This window comes from Oryzias latipes, chromosome 16, assembly GCF_002234675.1.
Source record: "Oryzias latipes chromosome 16, ASM223467v1".
In the NCBI taxonomy this organism is placed as follows: Eukaryota; Metazoa; Chordata; class Actinopteri; order Beloniformes; family Adrianichthyidae; genus Oryzias; species Oryzias latipes.
In genome coordinates this window covers 29,464,471-29,482,504 of record NC_019874.2, presented here as the reverse complement: position 1 = coordinate 29,482,504, position 18,034 = coordinate 29,464,471, and the positions used below count along the sequence as shown (strand labels likewise).

The window sequence follows — 18,034 nt, the reverse complement described above, 5'->3', positions numbered from 1 at the left end:
GGGCCCGCCGCCCCCGCCCAGAAGGGGGGAACCCCGGGGAAAAAAGAGGGCCCACAAGGGGTGTTGTAAATATGGCCCGACCAGGCTCGGCCACAGTTGGAAATTTGGCGGGGCCCAGCACTCAGGAGCAAGGACCAGAACCCACCCCCCAGGGACACGAACACCCCCGGCTCAGATGTAATGTGAACCCCCCCACCGCGCGGAGAGAGCACCGCCGGGCCCAGGAAGCCAGCACCCCGGGGACACAGCCGCTGTTGCAAAGGGGCCCGTACCCCCCACCAGGGAAGAGGCAGGGGACAGATGGTCCTAGGTCCCACCTTCCTTGCAAAATGTGTGTGCGTGTATGTGTGTTTGAGAGAGTGTGTGTGTGCATGTGTGTGTGTTTATGTTGGGATGTATATATTGAGGGGGGAGGGGTGTGTGTACTAAGGGGGGTGCGGTTAAAATTGGAGGGTAGGGCACTAAGGGGACATCTCCTGATTACTCACAGTGACGTCCCCTCACCCTCCCCACCAAGGGACCCTAAATGTCTAAGGTGCGGTTAAAATTGGCGGGTAGGGTGCCAGGAGGACATCCGCTGCTTGCTGGCAGTGATGTCCAAGCACCCCCCCTACCAAGGGCCCTACATGTCTAAGGTGCAAATAAAACCGAAAGAGGGGGGGCCCACTCCATACGGCAACCACAGGAGGGGGGTCACTGCCTAGTAAACCCCCCCCCCCCAAGGCTCATCGCAGGCTAAGCCCCCCACCCCCTCACCCTATTATGAGGTTATATGAGGAAGGGGGTAAGTTGGGGACAGATGAAAGACTGTCCCCCGGTGGTCAAACAGCCGTCCCAAATGACTCCATAACGAGAACATTTATAATTATTTATAAATAACAACTAATCCCAAAAAACAATGAAAAGGACAAATCAGTCTCAATGCTTGCAACATGCTCGTTTTACCAGCAGGGGACAACAATGCTCAGCTAATGTTTACAATTTAACTTTAGTGTTTGTGAAAGTACCTGTAAAGTAATTGTTAGATATATGGTTCCTTTGTGTCTCTTTCCTTCTGATTGATTTTCTTTATTTTCTAAAGGTAATGTTATATTTCAAACTGAGTTTATAAGTTGTTGACCTTTTGGCACACACAGTTGGTTTGGCAGAGATTTTAACTGCGGATGCGTTTCCTGACACAGCATTGGCTACACAGTTAGGTAGTTGCTCGAAAGGTGTTGCTCAAGACTGACCCACGCTGGATGAAGCTCATTTCACCCCTGGGAATCGAATCTTGATTTCCTGTGTTCCCGTCCTGCACTTAAACCAAACTCACGACCACAATGAGGATTATGAGTGATTATTTCCTAGCCAGCAAGGTCAAGTGGGCCCCATAGGGTCAAAAAATGCAGGCCTCAAATGGGTTTATCTGCTGTTTCCATGGTGGCCCACCTGTGTTATTAGCCTTGATGATACCGTTGAACCTGGTTTTGGATTTACTTGGATTTAACAAAGCATGTTGCCCGGTCTAACTTCCATGACAAACACGTTCAACAACTGTCTGGGTTTTTAATTCTGCTTATCTCACAGTTTTTTTTAGAAAAGCTAGCAGTCACATAGTGCTTTGAAACAAGTGATCACATCCACTTTCTGTCTCTTTTGCATTTATTGTAATTACTGCAACAGGAGCATAACAGGAACCTGGAAAAGCTCCAAAGTCAAAATGAAATAGAAACACATATTTATTCCTCATAAAAACAAAACTTTAGGTCAAGTTACAAATGATAATATGAAGCAAGTGTGAGATGAATGATGTGTGACTTGGATCAGGTAAAACCAGATTTAGCAGATAATTATAATTGATGGTAACATGATGGCAACAGTTTCTCTTAACAAAACAATGTTTAAGTCTGCTGATAAACTGACAGTTTGGAGGGCAAAACATTTTTTCATTTTCATTTTCACTATTTTTTGTCTTTGGGCCCCTTGTCTTACCACCACAGGCCAAAAACTTTATGTGAATCAAATGTGTCCAGTCTGAACACACCCTTAGTCACACACACTTGTATAGTGGGTTAATGTATGGGTGCTGTGGGTTTTTGGGTTGTCCAGGTCCGTGAAGGGTCAGAGAGGAGTGTCAGCATCTCAAGGAGGAGTGCAGGTGTGTTGTGTAGTTTCCTTGAAGCACGTGTAGCCACCTTAAACAACGTAATTAAAATGGACCATAGGGTTGTTGTGAGTATATTAAGTGTATCGTGAAGTATTGGAAAGGATTATGTAAGTTGTTGTACAGGTGATACTGTCATTTGGTGCCCTCACACCCTCACTCCTTACCAACATCAGGAAAATGCTACACGCACAGGGTATGCAGGTGCTAAATAAGTGTCCGTAGGACAGCAGTAGGATTTCCACACATTTAATTTGCAGTCAAGCTCCGCCACAAAGAGCGCACACTTAACGCAAAAACAGCTCAAATGAACTTCTTGTGAAGCATACAGAATCTAGACGGGGTTGAAAAATGAAAAATCCATTTGGAATGCCTGTGTCTCACCTACTTCACCCTTACTTACCCATATGTGTTGTATACGTTTTTGCTACAACCAGTCACCCAAAACATGTCCAAAGAAAAACTATGCCAGAACAGAATCAGTCTTCGGGTTCACTGAAAGGTCCACGACCTTGATATTTTGTCCAGGTTACTTGCCTGCTCCAAACACATTTGTCCATCATTCACCGGCACACAGCTTGTATCAGGCCTGAGTTGTGGCTAAGGCTTAACACGGTGACCAGAACTAATCTAACTCTGTTTGTATGATTCAGTCCCTCCACGATTTTGCAATGTTGTGATCACATCAATTCCTGCAACTTTTTGTTGACAGTGCAACTTCGTCCATTCCCCATAACTTTGGCCAATTGCTCTCATTTTAAACAAGTATTTGTTCTACTACTCAAGAAGCCTGGTGCAGTCACACATAATCTCAATAATTTCACTCCTATTCTTTTCCAAAATTCTTGATTTCAGCTCATTGCCTATCTTCTCTCCAATAATTTGTAACAGATGTTCCAGTCTGGTTTTGGCCACTGAAATTGATTTATTGAAAATAACCAATGAGATACGTCTTTCAGGAGATTCTGTCCTCTCAATTCTAATCTGTCTTGATCCAAGTGCAGCCTTTGTTTCACATTCCATCCTTTCGGATAGACTCCTGTCTGTTACTCACACATCTCTAGTCCTTTCCCTTTAGCTGTACTCCATTCATTCAGGTTAAATATTGTAACCTCTGATGTATCCTAGGGTTCAGTTTTGGTCCCAATGCTGTTTATTCTCTACATTCTCCCTCTTGGTCTATGTTCCTACCTTTCCCACCTTTGTTATAAGGAACCAAAATCCACAAAAATCATATACACTGAATGCTGATGGATGCTGCTCATGAACCCACCAGTACTCCGTGAAGAGTCTGTTGTGTTCAGCTATTGTTATAGCACGTGACGCCACTAGGCGGAGCAGTGAGCAGGAGTTACGACTGAGGAAGGAGAAGAAGAAGGGAGTGTGGAGTTGAGCTGCTGCATGTTGTAGTGAGTTGAAGCTGAAAATAAAGTCCAGAAACAAGATCCGTTTTGTGGATGATTTCTGCCGCCGGCTACACAACAAATTGGCGACGAGGCGAACCTACAAGCATAGTCTGCAGTGAAAAAAGATGGCTTCAAATGTGCCGTTTCCAGACGTTTTTCTGCCGTGCCCGGGAGAACCGATTATGCAGTTCAAGACGTGGATTCGGATGTTTGAAAATTATCTTCTAGTCATCAATGCCGGTGGAGATGCATGGCCAGAGATAAGACTACGTGCTTTACTACTACACTGTCTGGGCTCCGAAGGACAGCGGATTTTCCACACATTACCAGAGACAGGTACCACGCTAGCTACAGCCATTGCCGCGCTTCGCGCGCATTTTACGCCTACAGTAAACGTGGTCGTGGAACGCCACACCTTCAGAAAGAGAGTGCAGGGTGCTCAAGAACCCATACTACATTACATTGCTGCCCTAAGAGAACTTGCTTCAACATGTGACTTTGCTAATGCGGATGATATGATTCGGGACCAGCTGGTGGAGCATGTTGCTGACCCCCGCATCAGAGAACGGCTCCTGCTTAAAACTAACTTGACGCTAGCAGATGCTATCACGTTAGCCACTCAAGCTGAGTCCATTAATGAACAAGCTAGGTCAATGGCGGGTATCCAGCAGGCACCTGTGCAAGTTGTAACTACACAGAAATCAGCATGCAGGCGTAGACAGCCACGCCAACATTTTCCTGCAAAGCACGTACAGAAATCTAATTCTACCCCTTCTACACGCACATGCTTCCGATGTGGATCTGAGAAACACTTGGCTAACTCAAGTGAATGCCAAGCAACCAAAGCAACCTGCAGAAACTGTAACAAAAGAGGCCATTTTGCACGAGTGTGCAGATCTTTGCAGACACATACAGTTAAAGAAGTTGAATTACCAGAGTACACACTTCTGTTGGTGGACAGATCAGTCACTTCAGGTGGAATACAAGTTACAGTGAACATCAAAGTGGCTGAAAGCTCACAGTCGATGAAACTGACTGTGGATACGGGTGCTGCCGTCTCCATCTTGCCACTCTGCATATATGAGGAAAAGTTCAAGGGCGCTCCGCTTCATCAGCCCACTGTTCAACTGGTGACCTACTCCCGAACATCTATTCCAGTGATAGGCTGCATGGAGGCAATTGTGCGCATACAGAACCTTGAAAAACCTGCAACATTTCACATTGTGGACTCTGGAACTGCACTCATGGGGAGAGACTTAATAGCTGCTTTCAATCTGCGCATTGAGGGCAACGCTGCATACTTGCCATCCACACATTTTCTGTCTTTACCCTCTGCTGCTCTAATGGAATGCTCTGTGTCTCAGCCAGCTGCCCCTGCAACCCTTGGATGTGCTGTTGGTTTCATACACAAGGTGAAGGTGCTGCAAACAGCTGTTCCGGTGCGTCAAAAATTGAGACGCCTTCCCTTTTCTGTGCGGTCTGCTGTGTCAGAGGAGCTGAACCGCCTCCTCTCAGCTGGTGTGATTGAGCGCATTGATGCTTCTCCCTGGGTCTCGCCAATAGTGGTCACACAAAGGAAAAATGGAAAAATCCGAATGTGTGTGGACCTGCGAGAGCCTAACAAAGCCATTGTGGTGGACAGTTTTCCTCTTCCTCACATGGAGGAATTACTCTCAGCGCTAACAGGTGCAACACTATTCTCAACCATCGATCTGGAGAGCGCATACCACCAAGTTTTGCTGCACCCTGACAGCAGGGATTTAACTGCTTTCATCACCCATGAGGGACTGTTCAGGTTCTGCAGGGTTCCTTATGGTCTTGCCTCAGCCCCATCAGCTTTTCAAAAGCTAATGGCGACAGTGCTGCATGGAGTGCCAAATGTACAGTTCTACCTCGATGACATAATATGCTACGGGCGCACAGCACATGAACATGATGCTGCCCTAGAGACAGTCCGACAGAAACTCAAAACAGCAGGCTTGCAGCTTAATGACAAGAAATGCCACTTTCGACAGACGAGCCTGAAGTTCCTGGGACATCTAGTAACCGCTGAGGGAATAAAACCAGACACGGAGCACCTGCAGGCCATCACACAGGCCCCAGCTCCATCAGATGCTGTGAGCCTTCGCTCATTCCTGGGAATGCTATCCTGGTATGGAAAATTTATTCCTAATTATGCTACAGTGGTGGAGCCTCTTCGAGCCTGTCTACGTCAAGGCACACAGTTTGTATGGACTGAAGAGGCACAGCGATGCTTTCTAACTGTAAAACGTCTACTCCTAGAAAGCCCTGCGCTAGCCTTGTTTAACCCTGAGCTACCAACCATAATCTCCACTGATGCATCTGATTATGGTGTGGGTGCTGTATTCTCCCAGCTGCAACCGGACAACACTGAAAGAACTGTTGCATTTGCATCAAGGACATTGTCATCCACTGAAAGGAAATACTCCACAGTGGAAAAAGAAGCTCTTGCGTGTGTCTGGGCTGTAGAAAAATGGCGGACATACCTGTGGGGACGAAAATTCACACTGCGCACAGACCATCAGGCCCTCACAACGCTTCTGACTACAAAAGGAGCTGATCGAGCAGGGATGCGCATTGCAAGATGGTCTGCATGCCTTCTCAGCTTCACATATGACGTCGTGTACAGAGCGGGGCCTCTGAACCAAACAGCTGACTGCCTTTCACGGTTACCTCTGCCAGCCGCTTCTTTTCCTCCTGAGGACTCAGAACCTGAGTTGGTGGCTTTACTAGCTACAACTCCTGTGTCCGTGACAGCCAAAGAGTTTGAAGATGCTTCATCTTCTTGCCCCGAGCTTTCCTCCTTGCGTGTGCAGGTGCAACAGCGGTGGCCACGATCTGCTAAATCAGTAAGTCCTGTTTTGCAACCCTATTTCAAAATAAGGCATGAGTTAAGTGTGCAAGACAGCCTGGTGTTTCGGGGATCCCGTTTAGTGGTGCCAATTTCCCTCCGCTCCACACTTGTGGCCCTTGCTCATGAAGGTCATCAGGGTGTGGTGCGAACAAAACAACGTCTGAGGGACCTGTATTGGTTCCCTGGTATGGATGCATTAGTGCTTTCCCAAGTGACCGAATGCTCTTTGTGCCAACAAACTGACAAATCTGCCAAAGTTTTTCAGGCCCCACTACAACCGGTGCCCCTGCCAGAGGGTCCCTGGGAAAAGCTAGGCCTGGATATTGTCGGACCCTTTGAATCTGCTACATGGGACTGTAAGTTTGCAATCACTCTTACTGACTATTATTCAAAATGGCCTGAAGTTGCCTTTGCTCCTTCCGTGAACTCTGAAACTGTGATCCAAATTCTTAGTGGACTTTTCAGTCGCTATGGCAACCCAGAGTGTTTGGTCACAGATAACGGACCGCAGTTCACATCTGCTTCATTCTCCTCTTTTCTGCGCGACAAAGGAATTAAGCACACAAGATCATCTGTGTACCACCCTTCTTCTAATGGTGCAGTAGAACGATTTAACAGAGTGTTTAAAGGTTGGATTCAAGCTGCGATCATCCAAAACAAACCTTGGAAAAGTGCAACATCCTCTTCTCTTCAAGCTTACCGTGCTACGCCACATGCCATGACTGGTGTGTCACCATTTGAGCTAATGCACGGACGCAAAATGAGGACAACACTAAACATTCTTCCTCCTCCACCACTGGAACAGCCTGCTGTCGACCTACGTCACAGAGTGTCACTCCGCCAAAGTCACGTGAGGCAGTATTGTGATGCTAAAAGAGGTGCTCGCACTCCTCTCTTCAGAGCAGGTGACAAAGTGCGTGTACGGAAACCTGTTCACGTGCAGAAAGGTCAGCGTCAATTCTCTGCTCCCATCAGGATCAAACAGCAGGTGGGCCCAAGCACTTACATCTTAGATGATGGAAGGGCCTGGCATGCTTCCCACTTGGCTTCAGTACCAAACAGGCTTCCTGTATGCCCTTCACCACCAGAGGCCGGTACTGAAAGGGTTGAAATGGAGCCTAATCAAGATCATCAAGCCCTAAATCGCCCTGTCAGATCACATAAGCCACCAGGTTGGCTTAAGGACTTTGTAATGTAAAAAAAAAAAAAAAAAAAAAAAAAAAAAAAAATCTACATATGTTCAATTGTTGTGAATTGATTCTTACTTGCTCTTTATTCTGTGAGTAATGACATTACTTGAAATATGCTGTTGATGCACAAAGGAAATTGCATTAAGAATTAAATTCAGGGATTTTTGTGACAGCACAGGTTATCCTTAAGTAAGGGGGGGATGTTGTGTTCAGCTATTGTTATAGCACGTGACGCCACTAGGCGGAGCAGTGAGCAGGAGTTACGACTGAGGAAGGAGAAGAAGAAGGGAGTGTGGAGTTGAGCTGCTGCATGTTGTAGTGAGTTGAAGCTGAAAATAAAGTCCAGAAACAAGATCCGTTTTGTGGATGATTTCTGCCGCCGGCTACACAACAGAGTCCAGTACTTGTCCACTTTTTCATGACTAGAATGGAAAACCGCAATACAGTGTCATGATGTAACTATGACAGTACTTTCTGAATCTGTGGTTCAACTATTGGCCGAACTGTCCTACCATTAAGTAGACAAATTTCTTTTTTTGTCTACTGTACTATAAGTTTATTAGTAGTGTTTAACAGATTGCTTATTTTGAGAAACTGTTGGTGGAAAATTCTGTTTTTTGTCATTGTCACAATAATCGTCACTTTGGATTTGGAAGGTTCCTGTTGGAAAACAAAGAGTTCATGACAGATCTCTGGCTGTAATGGGAGTGCTGAGATTGCTGCAAAGCTGGTAATATGAAATATTAAACCAAACTGTCAATGGTTTCGATATTCTAGCTATGTTGTGTCAACACTTTGCTCTTTGACAATACCCTACAGCAGCGGTCCCCAACCCCCGGGGGCCCGGGTTGCACAGAAAGAAAAACAACTTACATGACTTCCCTTTTACATTTTTCAGAATCTGAAAGATGTTTTATTTTGAAAAAATTGCCTGATTCTCTGTTACATCCGTCTATGTCACTCTTGACGCAGGCCAAGGCGCTCTTCTCGGTCACGTGATAGGTTACCGTGAAAAAAAAACATCTTTGGAAAGATTCTTTGCCAAGGGGAAAAAGCGCAGCCAGGAGTCAGAAGAGGAGCCTTTGACTTCTGGAAAAAAGAAAGCTATCAGTATCAGGAGTCCTGCTTAAATATAATACAGATTTATCCCAATGGGAGATTCCCACGCACCAAGCCCACTCTGCATAATATACGGCAACCGGCTGTCCTATGAGGCAATGAAGCCCTCAAAACTGCTTCACCACTTGGAGACCAAGTGAATCGGATTTTTTATGCACTTTTTATTAGCGGTGTATCTTATTTTGAAGGCATGTTTAAACGTTATCATAGCGACCAGAGAGTGTTGCGGGCAGAGAGGACGTTGTTCATATCATAATTCGTGTTTATTATTATGTTTAGAAAATACCACAGTTTTCATGCAGGTCATATCATATTATTTTATTGTATTGCAGTGGTGGTCATGTGCACGTTTGCTCCGGGAGGCAGCACAGGGAATTGTGGCATACAATCCCCTTTGCTTGCTTTGGTCAAAATAGGGTTGAGCAATGGTTGAGCAAAACTGTCCTTTCATCGGACAGTTTTGTTGTACCACCCTTAGTTATTTCTTTCTGTTGTGTTTACTTCTTTTTTGCACCATGAGTGTGGGAAGGGGAGAGGATGATGAGACCCGTGTGATGTATGTTGTTGTGCGTGTCAAAATAAAAGCACTCTGCTTCCTTCATCGTAGCATTGCAATAGTATGAATCCGCCTCATTTTAAAGACTAGTTTGTAAAAATATTGTCTGACATGGAACCAGTCCATGGCGCATGAAAGGTTGGGGCCCACTGCCCTAAAGCACAGTTGAAAAATGCACCTTATCAAGGTAATCAGCAGTAGATAGGTACAGTAAGTGTGTTTCTACATAAACTGGCAGAACGTTGGCCCTCACACATCATTCACGTCACACTTGCTTCATATTATCATTTTTAACTTGACCTAAAGTTTTGTTTTTATGAGGAATAATTATTTCTTTCTTTTTCATTTTGACTTTGGAGCTTTTCCAGTTTTCTGTTATGCTCCTGTTGCATAAATTACAATAAATGCAAAAGAGACGGAAAGTGGTGGCCCCATCCGTGTTTGCCCACAATGGCCTAAGTGGAAAGGCTCACTACATTAGCCAGCCGCTGGGTGGACAATATTTAACCATTTTAACGAACCTCCTTGCTGTGCAAGACGACCGTGGTTCTGAATCCTGGCTGCTTTCTTTCTGTGTGGAGTTTGCATTTTTGCGTAGGTTTTCTCCTGGCACCTGTCCTCCTTCCACAGGCCAAAAATGTGCTTGGTAGATTACTTGATTACTCTAAATTTTCCTTTAGGTGTGTGACCTGACCGGGGTGTGCCCTGCCTTCAATGGTAAAGTGCCTAGGATAGAACAAGGGTTACAAAAGAACTGGATGACTGCACTTGACTTGCTAGCATTAATTCTATTATTCTTTAGCTGCATTGTCACAATCTCTGGGATCACCAGCCCCCTCTGCCTTGAGGCAGGCGTACAGCAGGCCTCACCTAGTGTAATTCGTGCATATTTTTTGGATTAAAAATACTAAATGGGTCACAGACTGGAACAAAATAGCCAGACAGTTGGCAAGAAATAAAAAAAAATGAAGTCATTAAAAATGAAGCGTCTTTTATGATAGAAAGTCTGAAACAGTGAAGGGGCAGTTCCAGTCAGTGTGTGCGCAGCAGGTTGAGTGCAGGTGAGGCACGGACTTCTGGTGCCTCACCTGCCACTTTCTCGTGTATTTCAACAGGAAATTCATACATTTGCTTTTGTTTCTTTTTCCCCTTTTTTTTTACTGAAGAAATGTTGAAAACCCAAACAGAAAAAAGTAGTTAAAGAATACATACCTGACTTTTATTTTTAAATTTAAAAAAGCAAATCATATTGGTTTGAATGTTGCATGAGTAAGTCTCCTTCACACTCAAGTTGTGCTTTTATTTTTACACCTGAACCTTTTGAGAGGTCTTTCTGTTGCGCACAAAAATCTGCCAAATCCGGTTATTGCGACAGTTTCCCTTCTCCTGAATTTCCTAATGACAGTTTATCATGTTGAAACCACCTGTTAAAACATGCCAGATAAGACATAAGCCATGTCAGATAAACTGACAGTTTTAAGTAAAAATGACAAGCTGTAGGTTTTGGATTTTTTTACTTTTCTTCATGTTTTTCTTCAGAGAAATGCTAAAATCATAGAATTATTTTTTTAATCAAGTACTATACATTTACAGACATTTAATAACTTTCTGATCCCCTTCTTTAACACACTGTGTACCCCTAATCCAGTTAGTTATTATTGAGCGCTGTGGGAAAGAGGATTTCTGTCAACTTTGTCACAAAGTGTGAATCACAGTGAAGCAGGTCAGCATTTAAGAAAGAGTATCAGACTGGAAGCTCCAATCAGAAAAAAAGGGTTTGGTTTCAGAGGATGCAAAGCTTCACATAAATGACAGAAGTCCCACTGTGGGTGGAAATTGATCTTGAGGGGGATGTGGTTTTGTGAAAAGCTTAAATACAAGCAGAACAGCAAAGCTGATCATTCTGAGCTGAGTGTTTCCTGAGACCTCTCTTTGCTATACAAATATATACTTGTGCGTAGAAATTAACATCAACACATACGGTGAGTGTTCATTCATTGTTTTTAGTTTGCTTCTGGATCAGAATTTAAACAGCTTCAGGTTCAAATTTCAATGCTGGACCTTTGCTGTTGTTACTCTCATCCGTTGGTTCATGTATTTAAACTAAGAAAGCAAATGGAATCAGCCAGACTGTGACTGGCTGTACAATGATACCAGTGCAGCAGCAATTGGGGCGTCTGTCAAAAAGGTCGTTGTGCTTTTTAAAATCTTTTTCAGTTAGAACATCTGCAAAGACATTAACAGGAGTTTGACATGATTTATATGGGGGTTTGAGTGAGAGGTGTGAGTGATGAACAGGGCAGTGGTTGAGCTTTTCTTTCCTCAGACTTTATTAAGAACAACTGGATATGGTCTCTAATGAAGTAAGGCTGAAAAAAGCTGAACAAATGGATAAGAGCAGTATTTAAAAAACCCTTGTATCTGAGGATAAACCTTTTTTAAATTATATTTATATTTCTTCTTCTTTCTCTTTCGGCTTTTCCCATCAGGGGTCGCCACAGCGAATCATCCTTTTCCACCTCACTCTATCATGAACATCTTCTACCCTAACATTAGCCAACTTCATGTCCTCTGTCAAGACATCCATGTATCTCCTCTTTGGCCGTCCTCTTGCCCTCCTGCCAGGCAGCTCCATCTCCAACATCCTTCTACCAATATATCCACTATCCCTCCTCTGAACATGTCCAAACCATCTCAGTCTGGCTTCTCTGACTTTGTCGCTGACACAGGCAACATGAGCCGTCCCTCTGATGTACTCGTTCCTTATCCTGTCTAACCTGGTCACTCCTAAGGAGAACCTCAACATCTTCATCTCCCTACCTCCATCCCAGCCTCTTGTCTCTGTCTCACTGCTACCGTCTCTAACCCATAGAGCAGAGCTGGTCTCACCACTGTCTTGTACACCTTTCCTTTGAGTCTTGCTGACACTCTTCTGTCACACAACACTCCTGACACTTTCCTCCACCCGCTCCAACCTGCCTGCACTCGCCTCTTCACCTCTTTTCCACACTCCCCATCACACTGAACTGTTGACCCCAAGTACTTAAACTCCTGCACCTTCTTCACCTCAGTCCCCTGTAACCTAACGCTTCTACCTTGATCCCTCTCGTTCAGACACATGTATTCTGTCTTACTACGACTGACCTTCATGCCTCTTCTTTCCAGAGCAAACATCCACCTCTCTAGCTGTTCCTCCACCTGCTCTCTACTCTCACTGCAAATTACGATGTCATCCGCAAACATCATTGTCCAGGGAGATTCCTGTCTTACCTCGTCTGTCAGCCTGTCCATCAGCATAGCAAACAAAAAAGGACTCAAAGCTGATCCTTGGTGTAGTCCCACCTCCACCTTGAACTCCTCTGTCTGACCTACAGCACATCTCACCACCGTCATACTTTTCTCATACATGTCCTGAACTACTCTGACATACTTCTCTGCCACTCCAGACGACCTCATACAGTACCACAGCTCCTCCCTCGGCACCCTGTCATACGCCTTCTCTAAATCTACGAACACACAATGCAGCTCCTTCTGACCTTCTCTGTACTTTTCCATCAACATTCTCAAAGCAAAAATGGCATCAGTGGTGCTCTTACGGGGCATGAAACCATACTGCTGCTCACAAATCTCCACCTCTTTCCTAAGCCTGGCTTCCACTACTCTTTCCCACAGCTTCATTGTGTGGCTCATCAACTTTATTCCTCTATAGTTGCTGCAGTTCTGCGTGTCACCCTTGTTCTTAAAGATCGGAACCAGAACGCTTCTCCTCCATTCCTCAGGCATCTTCTCACTCTCTAGAATCCTATTGAAAAAACTCGTTAGAAATTCCACTGCTGTCTCTCCTAAGCACTTCCATACCTCCACAGGTACGTCATCAGGACCAACGGCCTTTCCGCTCTTCATCCTTTTCAGAGCCTTCCTAACCTCATCCTTTCCAATCTCTGCTACTTCCTGCTCCACAACAACCACATCTTCCTCCCTTCTTTCCCTGTCATTTTCCACGTTCATCAGCTCCTCAAAATACTCCTTCCATCTTTTCTGTACACTCTCCTGGGTTGTTAGCACCTTTCCATCTCTGTCCTTAATCACCCTTATCTGTTGCACGTCCTTCCCATCTCTGTCTCTCTGTCTGGCTAGCCTGTACAAGTCCTTCTCTCCTTCCTTTGTGTCTAACCTGTCATATAGCTCATCGTAAGCTTTCTGTTTGGCCTTTGCCACCTCTCTCTTCACTCTACGCTGCGCTTCCTTGTACTCCTGTCTACCTTCCTCAGTCCTTTCTACATCCCACTTCCTTTTAGCCAACCTCTTCCTCTGGACGCATTCCTGTACTTCCTCATTCCACCACCAAGTCTCTTTACCGTCTTTCCTCTTTCCAGATGACACACCTAGCACCTTCCTACCTGTTTCCCTGATAATCTCTGCTGTAGTTTCCCAGTCATCTGGAAGCTCATCCTGACCACCCAGGACCTGTCTCAACTTCTGCCTAAATTCCTCACAAGTTTCTTCATTCTGTAGCTTCCACCACTTGGTCTTCTTTTCTGTTTTCCCTCTCTTCTTCTTCCTGACCTCCAGAGTCATCTTACACACCACCATGCGGTGCTGTCTGGCTACACTCTCTCCTACCACCACCTTGCAGTCATTAACCTCTCTCAAATGACCTCGTCTACATAGGATGTAGTCCACCTGAGTACTCCTACCTCCACTTCTGTATGTCACTCTATGTTCCTCTCTCTTCTGGAAGTAAGTGTTGACTACAGCCATTTCCATCCTCTTCGCAAAGTCCACCACCATCTGTCCCTCCAGATTCCTTTCCTTCACACCAAACCTGCCCATCACCTCCTCATCACCTCTGTTGCCCTCACCAACATGCCCATTAAAGTCTGCTCCAATAACAACTCTCTCTCCTCTGGGGATACCCTCTATGACCTCATCCAACTCACTCCAGAATCTCTCCTTCACTTCTAACTCACAGCCAACCTGTGGCGCATACCCACTGACTACATTCACCATCACCCCTTCAATTTCTAACTTTAGGCTCATCATCCTGTCTGAGACTCTTTTCACCTCTAGAACACTGTTTACAAACTCCCCCTTCAGAATCACACCTACCCCGTTTCTCTTCCTATCAACACCATGATAGAACAGTTTGTATCCTCCTCCAATACTACGTGCCTTGCTGCCCTTCCACCTTGTCTCCTGCACACACAGTACATCTACCTTCCTTCTCTCCATCATGTCTGCCAGCTCTCTGCCTTTCCCTGTCATTGTGCCAACGTTAAGAGTCCCTATTCTCAAACCTATGTTCCTGCCTTTTCCCTTCTCTCTCTGGCCACGGACCCTTCTGCCTCCCCTCTTTCTTCGACCAACAGTAGTCAAATTTCCACCGACACCCTGTAGGTTAACAGCATCGGTGGCGGTCGTTGTTAACCCGGGCCTCGACCGATCCGGTATGTCAAAAGTGTTGTGGATGATTCGCATGGTTATTTTGGCAATTTTTACGCCGGATGCCCTTCCTGACGCAACCCTCTCTATTTATCCGGGCTTGGGACCGGCACAGAGGCAACTGGCTTGCAACCCCTGTGGCTAGATTAAATTATATTTATATTTACATAGTTATATTATGTTTATATATTACTAATTGAAGACTGTTATTCAGCAGATGATGGAAATTTGTTCCAAATTTGCCTAATTTGGGAAAACAATGTTAACACTGACATGAAGCATTTGCTAAAAGACAAACAATATACATATTTATAATTTTCTAAAAATTTTATTTATAAAATTCTTCACTTTTATTTATGATACATTAACAATTAATTTTACTCATAAATGCATTATTGTGTGACATGAGGATTATCAGAGAAAAGGAAAAGTACTGTTTTAAATGATTATTTTCATGATTAAATTAAAAAAGTACAAACCTGTCAGGTCCTGGTAAAAAAAAAAACAGCCTGGTCCTTCACCTCTGACCTCATATCTGCCCACAGAGAAAGTCATTGTGTTTAATTTTCTTCACATATTAAATAGGAGGTTTTCCTTAAAATGTTGTTTTCCTCTTTTTTAGCATAAAAGATGGCTGAGCTGAACAAGATTTTGTCAGACGCTAAGAACGCGGTGGAGACTGTGATGGACATTTTTGAGAAAGGATCTGACATTGTAAAACTCTTCAATGGGGAGTTATTGCCTATTTTCTCTGGCGCTGTTCAGATGGTGAAAGATTTGCTGAATGGGGTGGAGAGCACAGTGGCTGATGAGGTAAAGGGGCAGTTTGACAGGTTCTCCAAGCATCTGGATGTGATCTCAGATGATGTGAAACGCATCAACGAGGAGATCAAAAAGAGCATGCTAGATCTGGGTTTTACCTCAAAGGAAGAAAACATCAGACATCAGTTCAGAATGTACATGGAATTCGTCATTGCCAAACCTGAGTTCAGAGAAGTCAAGAAAGAGCAGTTCCTCATTCAGTTTTCCAGCAGCGAAGGGGAGAAAAACCTAAACCTCCTTTACAGCCTTTTGGTTGGAGATTACAATGGGAAACCTTTGCTAGAGACCATCCTGACCTACGAGGAGAACAGCAGGCGTTCAGTTGAGGAGTACTGCGCCCGGTTGATAAATCTGCTCTGCATCGGGATCATTGCACTGGTGGGTCACGCTGCTGTGAGTGGCAACGGCGAGGAGGAAAAACTTCTGAAAGAGTGGGGCGAGAAGACGACAACTGTCCAGAAGAGGATGAGTGCTGCCGTTGAAGAATGCATTGCTAGCTTTCCAAGTCAAGCCAAGAGTGATTGTGAGCGACTGGTGATGCAGAACGGGGACAGCAGCCCACAGCAGCTGGCTGATACCCTCATAGAGATGCTAAAGAAAAAGTACGACTGGGTGAGCTGGTCTGTTCGTGTTTACATCCTCAATGAGGGATTCTTCGAGAAGACAACATCTGAAGAAATCAAAGGGCAGCATTCCTTCCAGGTGACGGGGACAAAGGAAAATACCAAAATCTGGGTGTCCTACAGCGATTCTCCTGAGCCCTTGGACAAGAACCTCATCCAGCAGCTTATCCAGAGTCAGAAGAAAGTAGCTGAAAATCTCTTTGAGAAACTACCAGGAGGCTGCATGGTTCATACAGTCAAAAATGGTAAAGATGTGGCCTGTTCCACGAGCTTCTCAGACGAACAACACTACTGGGAGAAGCATAAAAATCTCCACGTCTGTGTTCACTCTGCCTAAAGCTTAGAGACACACTCTCTATTGTTTGATCTTCACAAAGAATTCTTCAAATTTGAGATAAAAAACAGCTTCATTACTTAGACATGTCAGGACAAACGCTGGCATGAAAGGCCATATTTTCCGTGACGGTTGGAACTGTTTTGTTATAGTGTAATATGTCGGGAAGGGAACGGGTTCTGGGACGAAGACTCTTGGAGTTCTGCCAAACATGAAAGTGTATTTTGACTCTGAGCTTGACAAATATTTAAGTTTCTCTATTCTGCTCTAAAGTGTCAAAATTGTTTTTCACTAAACTGTCAATATATTTTTTACTGGTTATTTGGTCTGTTTGCTTTAAGATGTTTTGATCAAATTATTTGTCATTCATCAGTTTTGTTAATTTAATTGGAAAAACAAAAAATATAAATCAGAAGAACATTTGTTTGTGGGTTTGGGTCGTTTTGTCCAGATTCTGTTTTTAATGCAGGAACTGAAATAAACAATAAACAAAACTTGTTTGAATGTAATAGTTTGTCTGTTTTTAAGAACAAACCTCCTGTTTGCAACAAATGTCTTTGATTGTTAATGAAAATGAATCAAAATGAAAATGTTCTGGGTTAAAATGGTTCTGTTCTTTTATTTTTAAAGTTGTCCTGGGTTTCAGAAGCTTTGCACTTTTCCTTCAGTGTAAAACGAGAAATTCCAACAGAAATTATAATTTGATGCAACGTTTTTTTTCTTTTTTTTAAAGAAATATGGGTAAGAGTCCACTTTATAGTCGTTCTCACTGCATCATAGTTTGGCGTTCTTGCAGTCATGTGTGTAAATAACAATCTGTAAACATCTAACAGTGTCAGTCAACAGAAACTTTACATGAAAGACTGAATACGGTTGTTTAAAAACATTTTACTTGTCATTTTTAAAAATGTATATCTATAAAACAAATGCAAGGATACTTAAGATCCTAAAACAGAGAGCATACCAGAAAAATGATAAAAACCTCTAAAGTTTTAACTCATATAAAAAGTTGTTGTTCTCCTTTTAGCATATCCCTTCAGGCGTCGCTACAGTTGGTGATTCTTTCCACCAAATGGCCATCCTAACCCAGACGTGGGCCCCTTTGTGGTTACATTGCTAGGCAGCGGCACAAAGGGTCTTGCCCAAGGACCCAGATTGGGTGAAGCTGGGAATCCAACCCTGATTTCCCATGTGCCAGTCCTGCACTCACGAAATGAAGAATACAACCGCTGCAGAGTCTGCCATGTTACTGCTCGTCTGGGGCCCCCGACAGGCTAAGTCTGCCACTGAGCAGCAGCAGCAGCAGCAGCTGTTACGGTTTTAGTTTCTTTGCTTTTGTGTTTTGGTTCTCTTTTTCTTCTATCATGTTTTGAGTACAGTTTCCTGTTTTATTTTGTAGTGTTGCCCTCATTGTTGTCACCCGTGTGTCGTCTCTTAGGGGCCTGTTTAAGTCCTGTCTTTACCTTCCTCCTGTACTGCTGTACTGGTCGATATCATTCTGTTCCCCTGTTCCAGTATAGT

General features: G+C 44.2%; 1 protein-coding gene across 1 annotated transcript; it reads left to right on the top strand.

Moving 5' to 3' along the window:
• Positions 1-11,193: 11,193 nt before the first annotated feature.
• Positions 11,194-17,005, top strand: LOC101165669. Its single transcript, XM_004078515.4, has 2 exons — positions 11,194-11,274; positions 15,357-17,005. Exon 2 carries the CDS (start codon positions 15,365-15,367, stop codon positions 16,514-16,516), a length of 1,152 nt encoding a protein of 383 aa, XP_004078563.1. The 5' UTR covers positions 11,194-11,274; positions 15,357-15,364; the 3' UTR covers positions 16,517-17,005.
• The last annotated feature ends 1,029 nt before the right edge of the window (positions 17,006-18,034 follow it).

Coding starts and splice junctions, on each gene's coding strand:
- LOC101165669 (XM_004078515.4), top strand. CDS start 15,365: ATGGCTGAGCTGAACAAGATTTTGTCAGACGCTAAGAACGCGGTGGAG.